This window comes from Sphaerodactylus townsendi, linkage group LG02, assembly GCF_021028975.2.
Source record: "Sphaerodactylus townsendi isolate TG3544 linkage group LG02, MPM_Stown_v2.3, whole genome shotgun sequence".
In the NCBI taxonomy this organism is placed as follows: domain Eukaryota; kingdom Metazoa; phylum Chordata; class Lepidosauria; order Squamata; family Sphaerodactylidae; genus Sphaerodactylus; species Sphaerodactylus townsendi.
The window spans coordinates 67,639,765-67,663,458 of NC_059426.1; the positions used below are offsets into that span (position 1 = coordinate 67,639,765).

The 23,694-nt window shown below is 44.9% G+C and overlaps 1 protein-coding gene and 1 long non-coding RNA gene across 6 annotated transcripts in view; one reads left to right on the forward strand and one right to left on the reverse strand.

Annotated features, from left to right (window-relative positions):
* Positions 1-23,694, forward strand: part of SPEG (striated muscle enriched protein kinase) — a 148,130-nt gene that overhangs the window by 95,351 nt on the left and 29,085 nt on the right. For all 3 annotated transcript variants that reach the window (XM_048485695.1, XM_048485696.1, XM_048485697.1), the window contains 11 exons: positions 3,363-3,623; positions 9,445-9,603; positions 9,963-10,152; positions 12,086-12,315; positions 14,476-14,595; positions 16,206-16,310; positions 17,217-17,423; positions 19,736-19,859; positions 21,207-21,379; positions 21,897-22,009; positions 22,857-23,025. In XM_048485695.1, coding sequence (XP_048341652.1) covers positions 3,363-3,623; positions 9,445-9,603; positions 9,963-10,152; positions 12,086-12,315; positions 14,476-14,595; positions 16,206-16,310; positions 17,217-17,423; positions 19,736-19,859; positions 21,207-21,379; positions 21,897-22,009; positions 22,857-23,025 — 1,851 coding nt within the window. The remainder of the gene's footprint in view (positions 1-3,362; positions 3,624-9,444; positions 9,604-9,962; positions 10,153-12,085; positions 12,316-14,475; positions 14,596-16,205; positions 16,311-17,216; positions 17,424-19,735; positions 19,860-21,206; positions 21,380-21,896; positions 22,010-22,856; positions 23,026-23,694) is intronic.
* Positions 16,767-23,694, reverse strand: part of LOC125426877 — a 53,302-nt gene continuing 46,374 nt past the window's right edge. For 2 of the 3 annotated variants that reach the window (XR_007243588.1, XR_007243587.1), the window contains one exon: positions 19,242-19,850. This is a non-coding gene — a long non-coding RNA (uncharacterized LOC125426877). Of the gene's footprint in view, positions 17,577-19,241; positions 19,851-23,694 lie in introns of those variants that run through there. The other variant, XR_007243589.1, reaches the window with a different exon arrangement.

A 23,694-nucleotide genomic window follows, 5' to 3' on the forward strand; every position in this document is an offset into this window, starting at 1 on the left:
CTAAGGTCTCCTCATGAGTTTTTAGGAAAGCAAAATTTGAACCAGGAGTTCTGTGTTCACAGCTCAGTCTGTTTAGTTGGTATGACCCTTCCTGTTAGGCTCTGCAGGCAGCAGATTTGGAATATCATTTGAAAGCAGCAATGATGGAATCTGTTATTACTGTGTAATTCATGTGTGGTCCCATTTTGTCTTTTCTGACTCAGGCACCAAAATGTCTTAGAAAATCACTTGTCACAGTCACTCTCAAAGAATCCTGGGAAGAATGACTTGGTGCTGAGTTTTCTGGACAGGTCGCTAGATCTGTCTCACAGAACGGAGATTCCAGTGGGCATGGGAGCGAAGCTCGATGTGACACAGTTTTGTTTCTTCTCTTGGCAGTTTGTGTTTTTGATGAGAAGCAGCCTTGGCTGCTGAGACTGGGTGTGACAGAGACGCAGGGAAGAGAGCCTACTTCACTCATTCCCTTCAGCAGTTTGTCCATTAAAAACCGCCTCTATCTGTGTGTGTGTGTGTGGCGGGGGGGGGGGGGGGTATCCCTGCTGATAGCAAAGCGGCTGTCAGAAGCCTGGCAGGCAAGCCGCTGGAGGAATATCCCAAGCTGCTGTTGCTCCCATCTGCAACAGCTGAAACTGCTTTTCATTTTTTTATAAAAGTGAGGGAAAAGAAATAAATGACTGTGGATATGCCTTAGCCAGTAAACTATGCTTGCTGTCATAAACATGAGTCATGAAGAGCCTTCTGTGTGTTGCCGCTACTTCCTTTCCCTCCTGAGCAGGGCAAGTTCCACCAAATGCCTGTTCCAGGCGGTTGCTTAGTGAATAGCAGTTCACTGGCATTTGAGAAAACTGTGCAGGTAAAAGGCTTAACCACCCTTTGACCTTGAACCATGATCCTTATCCGAACCGAGTGCTTGTGTGCTTGATCACTCTGTTTGAAAAAAGCTAGGGTCTTTGGACACAAAACTCCACCGTAACATTTGGCTGGCCCTTTGGACTCAGAGAGTAGCCAGACATGTCCTCTGATGGGCTCTGTCTGTTTTTGGTGTGGAGTTGGTTGACCTTGAAGCAAGGGGATACTCTGAGGCAAAGTAAGTGTGTGTGTGTGTGTGTGTGTGTGTGTGTTTGTGTGTGTGTGTGTGTGTGTGTTAGGCAATAGCTGTTTCCATGTATTGTTGCTGTGCACCCCCTTTGCATAGGCCAGGCATGTGTGCATTTGTCTGTGCTTTGCTTCTATGTCCACCATGCTACACTAACCCTTTGCTTGCTGACTGTGTTTTTGTCTGTACAGGGAGAGTGAGCTAAGGTGCTGCTGGCTCCTGGGTCACTCTAGCCCGGCACCTTGGGCAGTTGCCTCTGCTTCCAGCGCGACTGAAACAACCAGGCCAGCAAGGCTTGGCTCCTGCCCCCTACCCACTGGACGGCCAGCACCAAGACTCAGCTGGACCCACAGGGCCTGGTTGCAGCTGGGGGGAGGGGATGCAGTGGGCGGGAGAAGATCTCTGGGTTCCCTTTAGCTGTGTGAGGCAAACCCATTTGTGGCATCTCCTTAAAGCGTTGGTAGGCACCCTCTATTAAAATGGGTCTCCATGGGGGCTTACTGTAGGGTATATATCATTGCCATAAGGTGCACCGTGCCTATGTTAGCGGGCATTATACCTCCAGGTGTCGGTGGTGTGCCATCCCTGTGCCAGTATCCATTTCTGTCTGGCCTGAACTGTTGCCAGTGTGTGGTGCTCTCTGTTTTCTCCATGTGTCCATGTCTCCCTGCCCCTGTTGCACACTCCTGTTTCCAGGGGCCCAGGACAGAGCACTGACTCAGCCACCCCCTTGCCAGCCTCCCTGGAGGCTTCTGCTCATCATGGGACCCACACACTCAAATAAGATAGCTTCAGAAGCAACAGGTTAGGTCAGACCTTGCTGTCCCTCATGTCCCAGAAGGCCTCTGTGGGCAGAAGACCACATGGCTCAGCCTCCTGCAAGAAGTCTCTGGACAGCACAACCGATTGGGAAGGCACCATTGCCCCGGAGTGGTATGGGGTAGAAGGTGGCTCAGGGAAATGCAGAGAACCCACTGCACTTGGGCCTGCTGGGCTTTGCAACATTTCTGATGGAAGAGGCCAGGAACGCAGCCTTCTGTCACCATTGTGCCCCCCTGGGAGGGTCTCTTAGAAGCTGGGGAACAGCAAACCCCTATTTTGTAGATGAAATAAAGTCTGTTTTGTTTGGTACAAGTGCTGTGTGGTTTGTTCCTAGCACAGATCCCTGCCTCTTCCTTTCCCATGGCCCCTTCTCACCTCCACATCCTGCTCTTGTGTTCTTCATCACCCATCATTTTTCACTCAGTTTTAATTTGCTTCTGAATATGGCTGCCTTCCTTTCCCACATCACTCCTTTCCTGTTGCACTGGTTATTGGGCTGCCCGTCTCAAGGAGGGGTGGGGAGGCTATTTCAGTTGTAGCACATCTCAATAGTAGTTTTTTCCACCCCCTGCTCTTGCAGGATGGGAAAAGCAGCTTGAACGTTTTCTTGAGATCCAGAAAGCAGAGTACACAAAGAAGTATTTGCTGTGCTATGCCCTAATCTGCAAAATTTGAAATGAGTGGGATTTTCTGGCTCGTCTCCTGTTGGGTAGAGGAAATATATTGATGGGAGATTAAGATATCCCCACTGTGAAGGCATATTGCACCTCTCTCCTCCTGACAGCTAATAGCAATTGCAGGAGGGGGGTGTCAAAGATCTCCTTCAGTGCTGTCATTTTGATACAAACCAACCTCTTTTAGTCTTAATGAAAATGCTGGGAGACTCAATCACAGGTCTCCTGTGTGAGGTGTTTTTTGTTCTATGGTGTTGCATCCTGGTGCTGATCCTGGAGCTAACGGATAAAGTGTTCACCTCATTGTTTGCCTCATTCACCCTATCCTATGACTTTGGACATTTGAGATGCAGGGGAAACAGGAATTGCAAGTTACATCTGTTTCCTATTCCCTGCTTTTTCTGACTCCAAGGCACGTTCTGGTCAGTTTTGCCAGTGAACTGCCCATCTGTTGCTAGAAGTCCGCTAAACCTCCAACTTGCCCTGGGAGAGTTCCAAGGTCCTGCATTTCCATACTATGTTCATCCCATTGCAGAATAGACCCTACTGAGTGTAGCCAGAAGCCTGATGTACCCACAGCCTTCAGTCTTGCTGTCATTTGCAGTCAACAAGATACCAACCGGCATGGCAGCATTATTTAGGCACCAGTGCCCTCTGCATGTGTCCCCCACCTGAGTCCTGCATCTGATCCTTGTTTTGTTCCATTGCTCAGAGATGCATCTTTCTTTCTCTCTTTTTCCGTTTCCTCCTCCCTTCCTCCTCATCCCCAGTGCACCCTGAGACCCAGTCCCTGGCCGTGCTGGCACCCCTGCAGGACGTGGTGGTGGGGGCTGGGGATGCTGCTATCTTCGAATGCCTGGTCTCTGGCCCGCCGGATGTGGATGTGGACTGGCTGTGGCGGGGGCGCCTGCTCCAGCCTGCCTTGCTCCAGTGCAAGATGCATTTCGACGGGCGCAAGTGCAAGCTGCTGCTTACCTCTGTACATGAGGATGACAGTGGTGTCTACACATGCAAGCTAAGCACAGCCAAAGGTAAGGGAGGAAGATGTGCTGCCCTGACACAGGTCTCAACGGCCCACGGGAAGGAGGCTGTGCTGAGACATGTTGGGGGATATTTGCAACATGCAGAACCAAGTTTTCAACCAGCCGCTGTAGCAATCCACTTAGCACCAGCATGGCATGCTCATATTAATAGGTCGTAATGATCTATTTCTATGCCAGACTTTACCTGCCAGTTCCTGCATATCAAACTACTATTAAAGATTCATGATCCAGGTAACTTAAATTTCTGGCCAGAACTCTTGTCTTGGGGGCCCAAAGCAGAAATTGGGAAGAACCAGTTTGACTACTTTGTCACCGACACTCCATATGCACAGTTTACTTTCACCATGTTGAAGAGCAGATCTAATCATTTATTCCTGGTCAGTTGGCAACTTGTGTAGCAAAGGGCTGCACTGACATCATCTAGTGTGATGCTGATTTTTTGAAGTTTAGCCAATGGAAACAGACATCCAGTGGTGAGATTCAGCAGGTTTGCACCACTTCGGCAGAACCAGTTGTTAAAATGGTGCTTGTAAACAACCAGTTGTTAAATTATTTGAATCCCACCACTGCAGACATTCATACACAACAGGTATTTAGATAGCAACTAATTCTTTGTAATAAGGTAGAAAGCAGATAGATAGCATTAATAACTTGCTACCATAGATTCTGGAACATAGTACGGCTCACTCAAATAATCTGGAATCCTTAACTTCAGAGTGAAAATTTTCTGGTCAGGCATTACATATTAATGCAATTGCATACATGCAAAAGGCATACATGCAGGCATTACATATTAATGCAATTGCATACATGCGTCACATGTACATATTACAAGCACATATATCTGTTGAGTTGCTGTCACTTCAGGTCAGGCAGGTTTTAAAGATTATTGGAACAATGCAAAAACCTGGTAAATGAGAGGCAAAATGAGAGATGCGTATAACCACTACATGTAGTGAATGCACAGGAAGGAAGGAAGCCTAGGGTAGTTAAAGCTTGACCTTGCAGTGTGATCTCTGCCTTTAGCAGCTCACATTAGTCAAGGGTGGTTTTCTCCCATCTCTGTGATTGGAAAGACTGCACCTGCCAAACTTCTCTGTGACACACAGTTGGAAGGATACACAAACACTTGTTGGAATGAATGGGTGACTAGGCAAGATGTGAGTGAACCTTTGTGTATGAAAAAAAGTGAAATAGATCAGGAAAGCCATTGGTCAGTCGGGATGAGTGCTGAAGGAATTAATGGCTTTAAGGTGGGGGTTCTCAGACTGGGTCAGGACCCCAAAATGGGTCTCCCCATGTGAGTCACAAGGCCAGAAGGAGGAAGAGGGTGTCTGGGAGGCTTAATGGTAAATTTGGGTTTGTTTCTGCATAAGGCCAGAATGGTCACAAAACAGCCTGATGCACTAAACCTGAAAAATAAAGTGCAAACTTGTTTGATGTTTACAGCTATAACAATTTTGCATTTTACACTGGGGAGATAGAAAGTCGCATAGCGTTCCTTAGCAAGTGTCTCCTGAAAAGAACCTACTGGGTCCCAAAATATGTAGTAAGTCCAAAAATAACTCTCATTTCAATCAGAGAATCACTGCTTTAAGGCGATGGGTCTTGAAATACAGTACATGGAGGATATTATAGGAGAAAACACAAAGCTAAACCTCTGGAACCCATTCCGTCAATAACCTGGAAGTTGCTTTATGGGTCCATGTCAAGGGAGGAAACTATTATAATGGCTCTGACAACCTAGGCTGGCACATCCAAGAATAATCTCCATACAGCTCTTTACTCATTAGTCTGTGGAAAGGTGTAGGAAAGGTTGGGTCCCACAGAGCTGGGTGCACATTTACCTGCATTCTCACAAAATCAGTGTTCCAAAAGTGAATGAAAGCGCCCGGCCACAGGTTCACCAAGTTCTTATGGGCACGTAGTTCAACCTGAAGAATTAGTGCTGCATTTGTCAAAGCTCACAGCAGACTTTACATCCTGTCTGCTACCCATGTATTGTGCTGGTGGTACAAACTGCCATCAAGTCGCAGCCGACTTATGGTGACCCTGTAGGATTTTCAAGGCAAGAGACTTACAGAGGTGGTTTGCCATTGCTTCCTCTGCACAGGAACCCTAGACTGCCTTGATGATCTCCCATCTAAATATTTACCAGGGCCAATCCTGCTTAGCATCTGAGGTCTGATAAGATCAGGCCACTCAGGTCAGGGCACATATTGTGCTATGGCATTATTCGTTGTCTTACTATACAGCACCCAAGTCCCTCCACTTCCCACAACCGAGGCATCAGAAGCCTAACCCCAATAGATGAGGGATGTAGATCTACTCAGAAGTAAATCCAATGGTATTTAATAGGATTTACTTCCAGCAATGTGTGACTAGAACTGCAACCTAGGGCTACCAACAGCTCTATTTCAATGTATTGTCGAAGGCTTTCACAGCTGGAATCACTTGGGTGCTGTGTGGTTTCCGGGCTGTATGGCTGTCTTCTTTGTTACTCACAGACAATGTTTTTTCACCCACCCTGGACACTCCCAGGTATATATACTCCACTTGCTTTCCCAACATCAGATCCTCTGAAGATAACAGCCACAGATACAGGCGGTGAAACGTCAGGAGAGAATCCTGCTAGAACACGGCCATACAGCCCGGAAACCACACAGCACCCAATCTCTATTTCAGGTTCTTCATACCTTGCAATAGGAAAACCTCAGACTCCTTTGGAATATGTTACTGCAGAGTACCCTTTAGCTACCAGAGAATTTCAGTGTGGACAGGACACTTAGTAATGGCTACCTTAGCTTCACTTGGCACCTTTTTATTTCTTCTCAGTTTCACCACTGGTAACCCACCTGTCTTGTTCCAATGGAGCAAGTGGGCCCTGGTTTAAAACACTGAACCAAGCACAGCTGATGAATACAAGCCATTTAGAGTACATCTGTGTGAATAAATTCACTTGTGTGTTCGCAACAGAGAGGAGAGTAGTGCAGGAATAAGAGCAGAGTTCCTGGTACAAATGAAAGCTTTTGCAGCAGAAGGGGCAGGGACTGATGGGAGCAGAGGATGTGAGAGGAAGATGAAGGTCTCTGAACCCTAATTTCACCCTTATCCTGTCCTGACTCTCAACTGGCAAATCCCTTGTGAAAATTAGTACCATAATTCCCCAGTCCACATGACAGGTGGCCCAGTAAAGTTCACTGTAATTCTGCATCTCTTGCCCCCATACAGCACTGCGCTTCAGTTTTATAGACAAACAAGAAAAAATATTAAGAGAGAAAAATTAGGGTAATTTGGGAAGGCACAAGGTAAGGGGAAAATGACAATAATTGTGCCATTAGAAATGAACCATAGCATTCCTTTTATTGTCCAACATTTAGATTTCGAACATGGAGCTATTGAATGCTGTGTGTATGAAATGAATCATTTTGGCCTCTCAGCGAACCAATTTGAACTGGGCAAGCAGCAACAAATATAAAAGCTTCCATGTTTTTAGGCTGGCAGCCCATTCTCCCCATTATTTGTGTAGCTTTATTTTTTTTACTGCAAAGTATATGGAAAATTACTCTCCCTCCTCATTCTGCATAGCTCTGGTCTGGTCTGCATGACATCAACTTCCTTTCGTCTTCTGCCCAGGAAAGGACCTCCCTGTCCTAAGCAGTAAATCAATTAGGAGACAGAAAATAGACAGGTTCCAAGAGTGCCATGACTGTGGCACTGTGTAATGGAGCTATTAAATGCGTCTTCTTGGATGATGAGAAATCCTAGGAAGTTAGAGTTTATAATTTCATTGGGTGAAAGTAGATTGCAAAAGCACCATTTCTCAAAAAACTGGGTGTGTATTCTTGCTTGTTGTTGCACACTTTGTATATACACACAAATATACACATATATAGACACATGCACACCCTTTCACATCTTGGTACACATTGATAATACATTGCATTTTGTAACATTTTAGAGTTTGTTGCTCTTCACTTACCTAGTCTCAGTTATCACTACTACAGCCCTATGTGGTAGGCAAATTGTATGAGTTGTGGTTTTTAAAAATGCCAACATCATACTGATGGGACTAGTCTGAGGCCATAGCATGGGGGGGAGGGGTTCTTGCCAGCCATTTTTCTGTCCTCCGTTCTGACCCCAGAACCACTATCTGCTTGAAGATGACACATAAGGTACCCATGCAGAGCCTTGGGGTGGAGGAACTGAGGACAGGAAAAAGAGCACCAGAAAAGCAGCATGCAGTGGTTCTTATTGGAATCGTCTGCCTTCCCCGTGGCTATTTATGCTTTACAATGGGAGAGCCGAGCCGTTCATGGATTTAGTTTAGCATTTAGTGTATCCCTATTGTACAAAGCTGAGAGAAAGAAGTTCATCCAAACCCAGCTGCTGCATTCATAGCAGATGTGTACATTTTTAATCTAGTTTTTATCTCACTCTTCTTTCGGAAAGCTCAGATAATTCTCTTTTATTCTCGCAGCAGTCTTATAATGGAGTCATTGTGCCAATGTCATCCAGAGAGTCTCATGGAAGGGCCTAGCTTCAGAAACATCTTTCTCAGGTCCATTGCCAGGTTGAGCTGTCAGGCAGGTTTCAAGAGTCTATGGCCCCTTCCGCACATGCAGAATAATGCACTTTCAATCCACTTTCAAAATTGTTTGCAAGTGGATTTTGCTATTTTGAACAGTAAAATCCAGCTGCAGAGTGCATTAAAAGTGGATTGAAAGTGAATTATTCTGCATGTGCGGAAGGGGTCTATGTCTCCCAGGCCCAATTCAACTTGGGACCATAGTTTGCAGGGAGGGATCAAGGACATACGCTCAGAGGCGGAGCGAGGGGAAACTGTGCCTGGGGCATGCACATGCCCTGCGCCCCTGCCATGGCACCACCCTGGAACGTCCCCACCACACCCCCTCCCTGACCTGGCCATGCCTCCACCACTGCTCTGCCTGGGGTGTAGGTTCCCCCCCCCCCCATTGGCGCTGCGCCACTGCATACGCTTTCCTCTCAGTGCCATTTTCCTGACCTGAGACAATCTTGGGGGGTGCTATTTGGGGAAACCTTGGGACACACATGACTTCCCTAGCAGGCCCAATAGCACCCATTTGGGACTCTTTTAGGCCAGGGAAATGGTGCAGGGGTAAAGTCTAAAGCCCCTTCCCCACACGCCTTACACTCCTGATTCTAATCATTCACCACACATATGTAGGATTGCCAACCTCCACGTGGTGGCAGGAGATCCATTGGGATTACAATTGATCCTCAGGCAACTGAGATCAGTTCACCTGGGACAAAGTGGCTTCTTTGCAAGGTGGACCTCATGTCATTCTACTCCATTGAAGTCTGTCTCCAAACCACTTCCTTCTCAGGCTCCAACCCCAAAATCAGCAGGTATTTCCCAGCCTGGAGTTGGCAGCCCTACAGAAGTATGGAAGGTCCTCAACTCATATGTGACAGTGTTACATCTGAGATAGGGTGGGGCCCCTGGCCCAGCTTGTATACTTCATAATGTCTGATGAGATATGAGTGGCATGGAGATAAAGAGGCCTTTTAGAACTTTTGCTGGACGACTCTTTTGCTGGCATGGAGATAAAGAGACAGGAAAAGTCTTGCCTACTTCAATTCCATGTGCTAGACTGCTGTTCAGTTTGGAGGATTGGAACCCAAGAGGTACATTGCTGTGCACCTAGGATGGGTTCAAATAACCAACCGTTAGATACTTCCCCCCAGCCTCATGCCAAGGTCTTAGGGGAAGAAGAGACTGCCTGTGATCTAGTATCAGTAGCTGACCATTCACTGTGGTTTACAGATGAGCTGACCTGCAGTGCCAAGCTGACAGTATGGCCTTCACACCAGCCTCTCTTCACCCGCAAACTGGAAACCGTGGCTGTGGTGGAGGGGCGGACTGCACGGTTTGACTGCAAGATCAGTGGGGAACCCGCACCAACTGTCGTCTGGATTCGCTTTGGTAATTGCCTGCATTTCCTTCTAATGAGATTTGGAAGTACAGAAGACTTCTAAGATCTTGACTAAGCTGGTAAAGAAAACTGATACAATTCTACTGCTCATGCCAGTCTTGGGAATCCCAAGAGAGAAGGCTGCAGAGAGCCCAATAGCCCATTGTTTCCTTCTGGGGTACAGGCAGTGGGCATGGGCGTGGGCGTGGGCATCCCATCCCACGGTGGTCACATCTTCTTGTTGGTCTCTTTCATTTCCTGGAGGCCAGAGACCTCTGTTCCTGGCCCTGTCTGTTGGGGTTTCACACAACATGTCCATTTGCTTGCTTTCCTTCTGGGCTGGGCTCTTATTGTTGTATGTCTGATGCAGGCCAGCCTGTGCAAGAGTGGGAAACGGTGCATTTCCAGCAAGATGGGGGGCTGCATTCACTGGTCCTCCTACACGTGACCTCTGAGGATGAGGGCCAGTATGGAGTGAGTGCCAGCAACAAGCACGGCCGGGCTGAGTGCACCGCGGAGCTGTATGTGGAGGAGCCACGTCCTGCAGCTAGCTCCCAGATGTGAGTGTAAGCAGGGAAGGAGGGAGGAAGAAGGGCTGGCTGTGCCAGTTGCTAAAAAGTTTCACTAAAGGGCAGGATGCTAGATGTGTTGTGGGCATTTTGGAGTCTTTTTAGGGCATGGCTGCTTTGGCTATGCCAAGGTACCTATGGGATCCTAATTCAGCTCATGCCAAACCTCGGCACAGGATATTTTGAAGTATATTAAATATCTGGACCTTTTAAAACAATTCTTTTTAGAAGGTCTGGGGCACAGAGGTCAAACTCGTGGCCCTCCAGATGTTATGGACTACAGTTCCCATCATTCCCTGCCAGCATGATGGGATGCTGTCAAACTGACAGCCCTCCAGATGTTATGGACTACAGTTCCCATCATTCCCTGCCAGCATGATGCTGGCAGGGGGTAATGGGAACTGTAGTCCATAACATCTGGAGGGCTGTCAGTTTGACACCTATGGCTGGGGGAAGGGTTGCCTTAAGTGTCTTGCTTTGCAGCTGCCTTCTTCCCTTCCCCCAGCCCTGTATTAAGAAACAAATTGTCTGCATAAATACTTATTTGTTTCAAACACACTGATCTATTAACACATGTAACACATATTAACACAGTGGCCACCTCCTGCTCCTCCCTATCCATGAGAGAGAGACAGTGATTGGGTTCGGGAATGACACTCCTGTGTTTGAGAGTCATGAGAACCAGGCCCGGCTGCTGCTCTCACTGTCCACAGACCCACGGGGCAGCTCCCTGGAACGCAGGCTCAACTATGCCTTGGCTTCTTGCCCAACTAATGAGTCTTTGTAACTTATGCAGACACAGTGTCACAGGGGCATTTGAGAACCATGATCAGATGTGGTGCTCCTAACTTGAACCCCCAGTGGGAATTGGCTTTACTTTCAAGTGCCACAGTCTTCGACAGGGTACACTGTTGAATCATCAAGCTCCAAGTTTTGGAAATGCTCTTTGGAGCACAAGTGGCCTGATGAGCACTATAATTAGCATGCTTTAAAAGAGGTACAAATTATCAAAACAAAATAGAGACATTTTACATTAAGGCCAATTTAACTGATTACATGTAACATCAGAAAGGACCAGAAAAGTGAATCACTTATTAAAGAGAATTAAATATATCCAAGATGTGTACACACAGTTATTTGGCTGTCCAAAGTATTATTCAGACAATTGTTTGTTTGATTGTACAACACAGTTTTCATTAAAGACATTGTTATTTGCTGTACTGAAAGACAGTGATTGCAGTTGTAGAATTGCAGTTGTGGGTTCTAAGCAGTATCCCAAATTTAATGCAACCAGGAGCCAGCAGCTGTCGCTTCAGAATACTGCTCTGAAATGGGCTGTAGTTCTGGGATAATATTATTACATTAGCCTCTTTGCAAAGCTGTGAAAAATATATTAAGTGGTTGACTTTGCCTGATTGAGTTCTGTATTGTTTGTTACCTTTGCTGCCAAAGTGGTTGAGGTGCATTTTCCCTAGCCCAGCGCCCACTCTGCCCCTACAGTATGACTGACTTAGTATAGTCTTCTTGCAATTACTTTCAATTTTAACCCAAGTCTCTTTCATGGATTCACAGTCCCACTTTTGGAATGGTTTGATTTCCCATGCTTAACCATAGAAAGATTTCCCATGCTTAACCATAGAAAGTTTTCCAAAATTACTTTGTCTTGTATTACTTTATCCTGAAGTGCATTGGCAGGATACTTGTTTCCCACCTTTTCTGCTGTATATTTTGTTTAGAACTTTACCTATGGCTTCCTGTGAAGCATGGTCAAGGTTTGCTCAAGGAAGTGCGTCTTTCTGTGCTTAGAGGGTAGGAGTGACATTGTATCTGTGGTAAGGCAGTGGGAACCTAGTGAGTGGGACAGATCTATGGTTGGGCTGCATGTTGCAGTTTAGATCCTCCTTCTGTTCCTTTCTCCTGGCAGCTCCAAGCTGGAGAAGATGCCATCTATTCCAGAGGAACCAGAACAAGGAGAGAGTGAAGTGGAACGTTTCACCATGCCTGACTTCTTGCGGCCACTGCATGACCTGGATGTGGTAGACTCCAAGGAAGCTGTTCTAGAGTGCCAAGTGGCTGGGCTGCCCTACCCTTCCATCACCTGGTTCCACAATGGCCAGCGCATTGAGAGCACAGATGACCGCAGAATTATGCAGTGTATGCCTTAGGTTTCCTTGGGTATCCCTTGGGTTTCCTACACACATATGGGAAAAAAGCACAAAAATTGACCAGCTGATGCTTGGGCCACCTGCTCAGCCATTCTCCTACAGTGCCCAACTGAGACAAGGGTCAACCCATGATAAGTGATATTTAAAATGGAATATCCAAATGGTACCCCTTTTCATTAATTAACTTGGGAAAATTCCGCCAAGAATTTTTTTTCTGGAATGGAATGGAAGCTGGGTTCTTGGGCAGTTCCCATTTATGTTGATAGTTCGATGAATTATTCTTTCGGAGTAAAGCCAATTTAAGTGTGGTATTTCTTATTTGTATAATAAGGAACAATGCTCATAACATACAATAATATAATTCACTGTTGTATCATCACATGAATTATTTTTCTTTTTTTCATTCAATAATCTAAACTAAACCTTTTCTTTTCATTCAATAGTCCTCAGTATATGTATCCACATTCATATAAATCCAAATTCATATAAATCCAAGTTTTGCAATTGATAACAAAGTTCAGTCATAAATATTGCAGTCTTCAATTCATTGTTGGTAGGAACGCATCGCATCTAAATTCTCATGCCTCTTCGGTGCCTCTCATCAGTGCCACTTGCCATTTACTGTACATGAGGGTGTTCTATAGGTAATCTGTCAATGGATATTACATCATATCACCATAGCTCACCAATGTCTTATTGAATCCATCACTTATTAAACACATATATATGTACAATTATAACATACATATACCGAAATGAGCAATTATTAAGTCACTAATGTTATTAGTTCCATCTACAAACGCTTTCCAAGAAGCTGTTAGATCCCACCACACTTCCTCTGGTAGCTGACTCTCTGGTTGAAGTTAATGCGTCAGCTGATAAGTACATCTGTTCAGTGTTCTTAAAGACAATAGTATTACATTTATCAAGAAACCAATGACCTTGTTTAATCCATAACAAATCTGTTCTAAACTTATATGAGACTCTGTTTTCGTTTGAGGATAATTCTGTCTAAATTACGTGAGGAGAATCTCCTGAAATTAAGCTTATAACGCTATCAAAACTTAAGGGGTCATGTCCAGAGTTATACATTAAAAAATGTTCCACCAGTGGTGCTTCCATTTTCTTAGCCCTGATACAACTTCTGTGTTCTGACACTCTTAATTTTAAGGGGCGCTTATATATGTATATAAGTATATATGTATGTTATAATTGTATATATATATGTGTTTAATAAGTGATGGATTCAATAAGACATTGAAATGAGCTATGAATTGATATGATGTAATATCCATTGACAGATTACCTATAGAACACCTCATGTACAAGTAAATGGCAAATTGGCACTGATGAAGGCATCCTAAGAGCTTAATTGCAAGCGACATGCTCCTGCCAGCAATGAATTGAAGACTGCACATTTATGACTGAACTTTGTTATCAATTGCAAGAACTTGGATTTATATGAATTTGGATTTATATGAATGTGGATACACCTTTGAAAGGACTATTGAATGAAAAAAGAGAAAAGGTTTAGTTTAGATTATTGAATGAAAAAAGAGAAAAATAATTCATGTGATGATACAACAGTGAATTATATTATTGTATGTTATGAGAATTGTTCCTTATTATACAAATAAGAAATACCACACTTAAATTGGCTGCCAGTGGGTTACGTGGTTTGTATGTTAATGCTTATTTAGACGTTACCTACATCTTCAGTTCCCATTTATATCAATGAGGCATATGCAGGAGACCTTCCTAGTGGATTGTGCCCAAAGGATTAGATAAGTTTGTTGCCATCTGTGATCCCCTTGATGGGACTTCAGAACTACTGTCTGTGGTGGCTCCTTCATCTTGCTTCTTGGTAGGGACACCTCTGACAGAAAGCTGGGATCCCAATAGCCAGGAGTGCACATTGGAACCATTGTTCCTGACAGTCATCCCTACCCACACCCACTACATCTGTTACAATGCAGAGTCTTATGACAGCCTCTGTAAAATTCCCTCACAGTATCTATCATCATTTCCTTAGCAGCATGCCAATGTCTCTCTGCTCATGTTGGCTTTTCCTCAAAGATTAGATTGTAACCCCATTCTCTGTTCCTTCTTCCCTCCCTTCCACCTCCCCATTTTTCATTGCCCCTTGTAGACAAGGATGTACACCGCTTGGTCTTCGTGTCTGTCAGCCACGCCCATGCTGGAGTTTATAAAAGTGTCATTGCCAACAAAGTGGGCAAAGCCACCTGCTATGCACACCTCTATGTCACAGGTAAGGATTGGCAGCAGTGCTGAGAGCTCCTATTTAGCATCAGCTTGCTCTGCATGAGTGTCCACCTTCTTAGCTACAGGGAATATTGCTCTGACCTTTTTTATTATTATCTTCTACAACAGCATGGATATGCAAACGACAGATGTCACAATTGCCTGTGACAAGGCACAATCCGATACAAGAATATAACATGAAACATGATAGGAGCCCTACTAGATCAGGCCTTCCCCAATGCTGTCTCCTAGCACTGGTATGCAGAGGCTTACTGCCCTTGAACAGGGGAAGGTTTCTTTTAGTCATCATGGCTAATAGCTGTTGATGGACCTAGCACCCATGAATCTGTCTGATCTCCTGATAAAGTCTTCTATGACCATGACCATAATTTCATCAACTGGCAGTGAATTTGTTGAGGTAAAAAGTACCTATTTTTGTCCATCCTGAATCTATTTCCATCAACTTCATTGGCTGCTCCCAAATTCTAGTATTATGAGAAGCGGCGGGGGGGATATGTGTTGTTGCCCTGAAGCTATGAGTGGAAACAGGGACAGAGGATTAATCTTTCATGTAGAGACCCAACTGGAGATCAAGCACAAAAACAGGCAACAGAGCAGCTCTCCCAACATCAGTAGAACACCTGGCTCTTGTTGGTTTTCCAGGTGGTGTGGTCTTGCTCTGGTAGTTTTAGCTCCTAATGAGTTGCCTTCATCTATGACTGGCATCTATGGTAGCCAGTTGATTTCAGTCATGAAAGCCTTCAACAGTTCATCACTGGAACACTCATATATATAATTTCAATGCCCTTTGCACATTAAGTGGCAGAAAACCTGAATTTGCTACCAGGCATACATTCAACAGGAAACCGCAACCAATCCTTGTGCTCTGATGGGTGATGGTATGATACAAAATATTTCCATACATGTGTTTGTCTCAGTCAAACATCCCATTTTTGGTGTACACTTAAAAAAAATGAAGTAGCAGCTCTCAGGTAAACCTGAGGGATCTATCCCTGTATTATGTACTTATGGATCTAGCTTCTAGGAGCAGCAGTGGCGTAGTAGTTAAGAGCAGGTACATTCTAATCTGGAAGAACCAGGTTTGATTCCCCGCTCTGCCACCTGAGCTGTGGAGGCTTATCTGGGGAATTCAGATTAGCCTGTGCACTCCAACACACACCAGCTGAGTGACCTTGAGCTAGTCACAGGTCTTCTGAGCTCTCTCAGTCCCACCTACCTCGCAGGGTGTTTGTTGTGAGGGGGGAAGGGAAAGGAGATTGGAAGTCCCTTTGAGTCTCCTATAGGAGAGAAAGGGGGGCTATAAATCTGAACTCTTCTTCTTCATCATCATCTGGAGCAAAAGGTTTATCTGTGGAAGGCTTCAGACAAATTACTTACTTTCATTTTTTTAAGTGTTGGGAGACTACACGAGTCCCTTGGGTTCAATTAACTCCAGAAACCCATTTAGGACTATAATTCAAATAGTCACTAATATTCAGGTCTCAGATTTTGTTGGTGAAGGAGGTGGTGGGAGATTTTGGTCAGGGAGCAGGGCAACCTGACTTTTCTTTCTCCTTGATGGCCACAATTTTCTGCCTCCATGTTTGGTTTTTGCAGATGTGATCCCAACCCCTCCAGATGGGCCACCCACCATAGCTGCTGTCACTGGCCGAGCTGTCACATTGCAATGGAACAAGCCCAAGTGGCTGGACTCTGCTATTGGTAAGCAGGGCCTAGAAGATGGGTGTGCGCGTGCGTGCGCAAGAGAGAGAAGATATTGAGTTTGTAGTGTGCTTGTGTGGGCACAGTGTGATGCTTTGATTGCAAATAAGCCATTTTGTTCAGACCACTATGTCTGTATATTACTAGCAGATAAAGAGGCATTACATATTTGCATAACTTAATTGGAAAATGTATTCATATTAGCACTGGCTGGTAATTGTCAGGGCTGTCCTCTTCACTGAAAAAAGAATTAAAATCCACACCAGGCAAAATAGATTCCTGTAGCCTGTATAATCATTGTGATTAAAGTAAAGCCACACAACTTCTTTTATTATATATAACTCATTCTGCAATGCTCTACATCTTTTTTTTCTGGTTCAGCTTATCACAAGGAGCTATAATGCAGGTCACTCATGACTCATTCCTGAACACCAGAAATCTTATTCAGCTGCCTCTCTGGGCTGTGAGATTGCAATAGGCAGAACCATCATGTGCTCAACAATACCTTTCAAGCCATAAATACTTTTTTGGTTCCTTATTATATTAGAGATATTTTACGCCCAACACCACATTTCTCAGTTTTCCTATAGAATCACAACATACAAATACAACCCTGGTTATTGTTTCTATTGAGGAAATGACATCCAACAAAGGAATTGTTCACTAAACTATAAGGAAAGAGGCTGTGTAGCATCAGGACCTCTCAACCCTACAGAGGCTTTGTTGGCTGATCCTACAGGTTGTGCTTTCTCAGTGCCTTGTGGATCATTGGTCCCTGTGGTCCACCACAGAAGTGCTGATTTGGAGAAAGGCAGGCGTCAAGTGTGCCGCCGAAGTCCTGAGTGCGCATTGTCCAATCCCCAATTGGTTGGTTTTGAATTGAAATGCCCCTCTTCTTTTCTGCAGATCCTGCCTCTGTCACCTACACCCTCCAACAGCAGATCCTGGGCACCAGCCACTGGACAGTTTTTGCCACGGGTGTGCGTGACACCAGTTATACCATTCTGGCTCTGACCAAGGGCATACGGTACTTGTTTCGTGTCCTGACAACGACAGCCAAGGCTAACAGCAAACCCTCTCCTCCCAGCGACCCTGTGCAGCTCCTTGACCGTGGTAAGATAGCATCACAGTCGAGAACAGGGAAAGGAGGAAGTGACTGAGAGAAGGAAAACTTACAACTAATGCCATTACTGTGGTGGGTGGGAAGAAAGGTCATGGCCAAGGACTGATGATTTGTGTGCTATAGTCTGGTCTTGTGAGTGGAATCTGGTGGGATGAGAAAGAAATTACATTAAAGTAGATGGGAGTAGAGAGACAAACTGTACCTTATGCTGCTGCTGTGTTTAATATAAAGCCAAATGGCCTTTTCTTTTTTGAAAGTGCCCTTCAGGTAGGTAATTTGCACCAGAGGCATCATAAGAGAAGAAAATGTTGCGTTTTGAACTTCTTGGTCCATTCTACACTATTTTTTATAATTATCCTGCAGTGTTTACTTAAGTTACAGTATAAAAGATTAAAAGTCCAAGCTACTATATGTCATCATTTGCCCAGATTCAATGGCAGAGAGCCATAAATGTCTTCTCTCTCAGGGGAATTGCTTGCTGTCTCCAGCATCTTTGAGGCTACACTACTTCTTCATTAAAATGTAAACTGGCTTATGATACCGAAATCCTTCAGTGCCTCCTGTCTGTGTGACAATTTTTCTTAGGAAAAGGACTATGGAACTGTGACATTCCTGGGAACGTTTCCCCCATTATGGAGTCCCCTTTCAAGTCTAGTGTCTTCATAGGGATTAAAATGTTTAGCTACTCAGTAGTTTGCCTGAAAGACCCCAGACCTCCACACAGGGGCCATTTCCGTACAAGTCACTGAAAAGTTTTGCAAAACATTTTCATTCTCCCCCCCCCCCGCCCCCCATCTGTCCCTCAGAATGATTTCTGGCCGCCATTTTGTGATCATTCTAGAGGGGTTTTTTAAATTCTCTGTGGATTCAATGCTACATTGCTTCAAAGCCTCGTGCTACGATTCTCCTGGGTCCATGGTGGCGAACCTTTGGCACTCCAGATGTTATGGACTACAATTCCCATCAGCCCCTGCTGATGCCAAAGGTTCGCCACCACTGTCCTAGGTTGTGTATACAAGGCTTCAAAGAGTCAACCCCAAAATGTTTTAAAAGGATGAAAATAAACAGGTGAGCCAATGGAACAAGCTCCAAAAATGGCGCTGAGGAAGAAGTCCAGGCATTATTATAATTAATACAACCCATACTTTTCTCTTTTATATATTTTTTCTTGATCCAGTCCTCAAAACCACAAATCATCAATTCATTTTTTTCTGTTTTACGCAAAAAGCCCATCAATAAGCACAAATTAAACACAGATTCATAAAATAAACTTTATAATGCTACAGGGCATGCAATTAGCCCTCAAAACCTAAGGAAAAGAAAAGCAGAGTGTAGTAATGCACTGCTGACCCAGCAGCACCGTGGTAGAACGTTGGCACACCAGCGGACCTACGGCCTTCTGGTCGCACCGCACCCCCACTCCTCATCCCCCTATGAGTCACGGGTCATGAACTATCTGGCTCACAGTCACTAGGTGTCTCAGACAAAGGGACAATGGGCCCCTGCCCCCAGGTGAGGATTAGACCCAGACGCTGATGCTCCTCTCCGCACGTAGCAGCCAGGTGAGATCATGCATCACATGATGATCTCCAGGTCTCCCGGTCTCCCGCTCATCTCCCTACCCACCTCCTTTACACGCCCACAAGGAAACCCTAATAAAAGGTGCGAGAGACCAGCACAGGACAGAGTTGTCAGGATCACGAAATCCCGCGCTTCCCGTTGCTGACGCTCTCCGCCAGATGAAACCTCCTCCGCGTCTCGCCTATTCCTTAGCGACGACCCTGCAGGGTTAACTACACAGAGTACACTTGCAGAGTACACTTGTTTTAGTACACTTGCTGTGGATTGAAGAGTGGGGTAAAAGAGTTGGGGTGGGGGCATGGCAAAAAGGACTTTGGTGAGGCATTAATGTCATATCCAGTCAAAATATGTAAGTGGTGTCACTTTCTACGGTACCTCCCAATTTTCTCTTGCCCCTCCTCACAAAACAAAAACAATTTTCTCCTGCCCCTCATTTGAGCAGTTGCAGAGAACAGATGTGCTTTGGTGGAAGTATGCCTACTGAAAGCAAGTAAATAGCTCCATTTGGCAAAAAAGCTTAACCTGGTTCTGAAGATGTAGCTTAGGACCCACTCACTAAATTGCAACAGATTTGGAAATATACAGGAACAACCTCTGGAAAGAATCTCCCAAATCAGGATCCCAGATCAATCATCCCTAAGAAAATCTAGTCTAAAAAGCTGGAAATTCCTCCCTGCCAATTACACTGGTCTTTTGATTGTTGTGTTGACTGTACTTGCAGGCCCCTACCTAGAAGAGGCTCCTGTGATCCTGGACAAACCGGATGTGGTATATGCTGTAGAAGGGCAACCGGTCTATGTCACTGTAACCCTCAACCATGTAGAGGTTGCTGTCACCTGGAGGAGGTAGGAAAAAACACAAATTATAATCCTATATTCAGTTCACTGTTCCTCTGACAAGCAAGCTGTTGGGTGGAATACCCAATTAAAGTGGCATTAAAGACACTGTTAGGATCTGTCATGACATTAGCTGTTACCTGGGTTTGGGAGAGGAAGGAAAAGACCCAGCCAGAGACATAAAAGGCACAGAAAAAGGCATGTCCCAGAACAGGATGCAGAGACAGCTTCTGGCTATTTCTTTCATCTTTGTTCCTAGCCTGTCCTGCTCTGTGAGCTCAGGGTGAGTTAACAATAATATCATTCAAAATGTTCAATTCAGTATCCTTAAAGGGCTCACATTTGTATTTTTAAAGAGCTTTGCAAAGAGTTTTCAAAGAGTTTGAAAGAACCCAGTCCCAACTCAGGTTCCCCTCAGACACATAGTAACTGTGTGGAATGTTTATTGAAAAATAAAAGAGCCCAAGCAGGCTTGGAATGTCTCTATGGGACTCCCGCCTTCCCCCCAAGCCATTTTCCCACTCAGAAAACAGCACTGAGGGGTTTCCCCATTTTTGTTCCTCCACATGGAATGTTCTATGTGCATGGAGCAGCAAACATGGAGAAATAGCTTCCTTTAGCTCTGTTTTGGCTCAAGAAAATGGCTTGGGAGGGAGGGAGGAACTAAGATGAGCAAAACAATTGGCAACTTATTCCCCAATATTAGTCTTACAGAAAATATAAATATTTATTTTACAAATTGTTTATATTGGATAAATCCCATGTCAGGTGGTCTGCAACATCTTCTCATGCTGCCAATGTTTTTGTTTTCATGTTATCAAAAGTGCTAAAGAATCGTGATGTGGTCCCCCCCACCCAGTGTTTATGAAATGTGAAGTACTTCTCAGCTAGAACTTAGTAATAAGATTTTCAACAGCCATTAGCTGTGTTCTTATTGCTGAGGTATTCTGGCTTTGGTAGAAAAGGGCAGTTGGTGGGGTGTCTGTTCCTTGGAGCGTTACTAGAAGGTTAGTGGGTATTATTAAATCAGTGCAGGAAAGTAAGCAAGGATGTATTCTGTTGTTTTTAGATACAGAAAAAACTCCTGATTACATGGTATGATTCTTTTTACTGTAAATCCTGGATCATTATAACATTGGAAATAATTTTAAATAATGGTTTACGTTAATTAAAAAGAAAAAAGGGAAGGGGATGGGATGGGATGGGATGGGATGGGATAAAATGAAATAAAGCCACGGGAGCAACTGCCAACGCACAGTGGCAAACAGCTGATTCTGCAAGAGTTCCACCAGCAGGTAGTGCAGCTGTAGTCATCCTTGTCTTTCCCTACGTGCTGTTCTTTCCCCTCTCTCCTAGGTCTGGTGTGGTGCTGAAAGACAGTTACTCCAACTGGGAGATGAGCATGCCTGATGATGACCAACATTCATTGCGAATCTTCCGGGTTGGCAAGGGGGATGTAGGGGAATTGACCTGCGAGGTGAGCAACCAGCATGGATATGACCACTGCTTCATCAGCTTGGAGCTGGCAGGTATGGGATGCTCAGAATCCACCACCATCATCCAGCCACCTTCATCCTTAATCTCTAATCTGAGTGCAATGTCTCCCTTAAAGACTGTGCTCCCTTAAGAATGTCTCCCTTAAAGACTGAGACACACTTATGCACTTCAAGCATTCTCATAATCAGTGAGCAGGACTTTTCACGCAAGCCACAATATTTATTTATTTCATTTATACCCCAGTCTTTTCCCATCATAGAACCTGAAGAGGTTCCCAGAAAGAAGGTCCTTGCCAGATACACCCAGACCTGCTTAGTTTCAGCATGTTTTCTGTTTCATGTGCCATCCAAGCATTCCTTTAACCACCATGTGAGTCCACAGTTTGTCATCAGAGAAGCTTCTGCCACTTTGGAGTGGTGCATTCCGAGGCTTGGAGAGAAAACTGGAGATCTCCATGAGAGGAATCAGGATAGGCAATTGTTGCCAGCTAGACTGGATAATTTTCTGGGTGGTTTGGGGACCTCAACGGATCTTCTTCTGTTTCCATAGAGGGACCCTGCTTTGAATCAATCATGGAAGATATTGAAGTCGGAGTGGGTGAAACACCACAGTTTGCCGTGGTGGTAGAGGGCAAACCTCTTCCAGACATCATGTGGTATAAGGTGAGTGTGGGCCAAGTCTGGGGCTACCTGTGGCTGAGGAACATTCTTAAGCTTCAGTTTATGACTTACTGTTTTGTCTACTGGTCACTGTCCTCAGTTTTATCATTTGGATCCACTGTATCTCTGCTGTGCTTTCAGTGGTACTAATGCCCAACAGTCTTATCCCATTCATAGATGAAGCTTTCTTAGCCCTCTGTGATGTAGTTAGGAGTGTCCTTGAAAGTGGTCATACATATTCTCTACTTTGATACTGATCATCAGGCTATGGAATTACCCAGCCAACATAGGGTTGTGGAAATCATTTCAGGGCTTTTCAGATATAATCTCCCCACTATCCAAGACCACACTGGACTATTAAAATGGCCCTGGAGCCTACCAATCTGAGCATCTCATGAGGAGAAGCTCAGCTCAGATCGAGCATGGACAAGTAAAGACTCACCCATCACCTACTCCCATGCCATAACCAAGCTCGGTCTGAGCTAAGTGGCCCTTGTGCAGGGCTGCTTGGTTCATATCTGGTCAGCGCCAGTAACCAATGTAGGCTCATCTATTGCCTCCTCCTGTGCTGCTGCTAGATAGATCTGAGAAAATAGCTCCTGGCCCAGTCAACAGCAGTGTGAGGTCCAAGTGGCTCTCCAGGGCAGGAGTGCACAGGTAAGCTGTCATGATTTTATCATAAGTAATGGGACTAAGGGGAGAGGTTCTAAAAAAGGAAGAAGCTGGGGATAAGGGTTAGGAAGCCTTGGGCGGATATCTCAAGAGCAACCATGCAATGAAACACAATAAAATATCTTTCCTCTAAACTGATGCCTGCAAGCGTGTTGTCTTAATGAAACATCCTCTGTAGGATGAGGTGCTCCTCACTGAAAGCAACCACCTGAGCTTTGTGTATGAAGAAAGTGAATGCTCACTGGTTGTGCTGAACACTACAGAGCAAGATAGTGGGGTCTACACATGCACCGCACGCAACCTGGCTGGAGAAGTGTCTTGCAAGGCTGAGCTTGTTGTTCGTGCAGGTACGTGTCATGCTATTAGCCATAAGAAGTGCAAGTTTTAGTGTAACGCAACTTGTAGAAAATATTGGATAACAGAACGGCCCCCTTCAGCTGCATTATCTCTGATTCTCTCTCCCTTTGAACTCGGCTTGAACTCTCTAAACTAGACAGCGAGGCCACAGAATAACACCCTTTAATGAATGTTATTCGTTTAATATTAGTATTCCTAATAATAATGACGATATCAAATATGATTTTTTTCATTTTTTATTAGTCAATAAACAAATGTACATCCCTACTGCTCTTACAAAAACAGTATGCCAGCCTCCTGTATGTAGCAGATATACTATCCCTACCTGGTCCAGAGCTTCAATCTTTCAGTTACACTGCCTTCATTGCAGATTCCTATTACTTTTGAAAATTTCTGAAACTTGTGTACATCTAGCTAGAGGCGTAGCAAGGGGGAAAAGCACCCAGTGCACCGGTGCGTCCTCTGCCTCTGTCCTGCCCCGGAACGCCCCCACCACACTCCCGGAACACCCCTGCCACACCCCCACAGGGACGCACACTTGGTGCATCACACCTCTTCCGCCTTGGAGATACGCCTCTGCACCCAGCCCAAGACAGCTCACTAAGCTAGGTTTTAACCTCATACCATGAGGTTGGTTCTTCATTCAAGCCCCAGAGGAG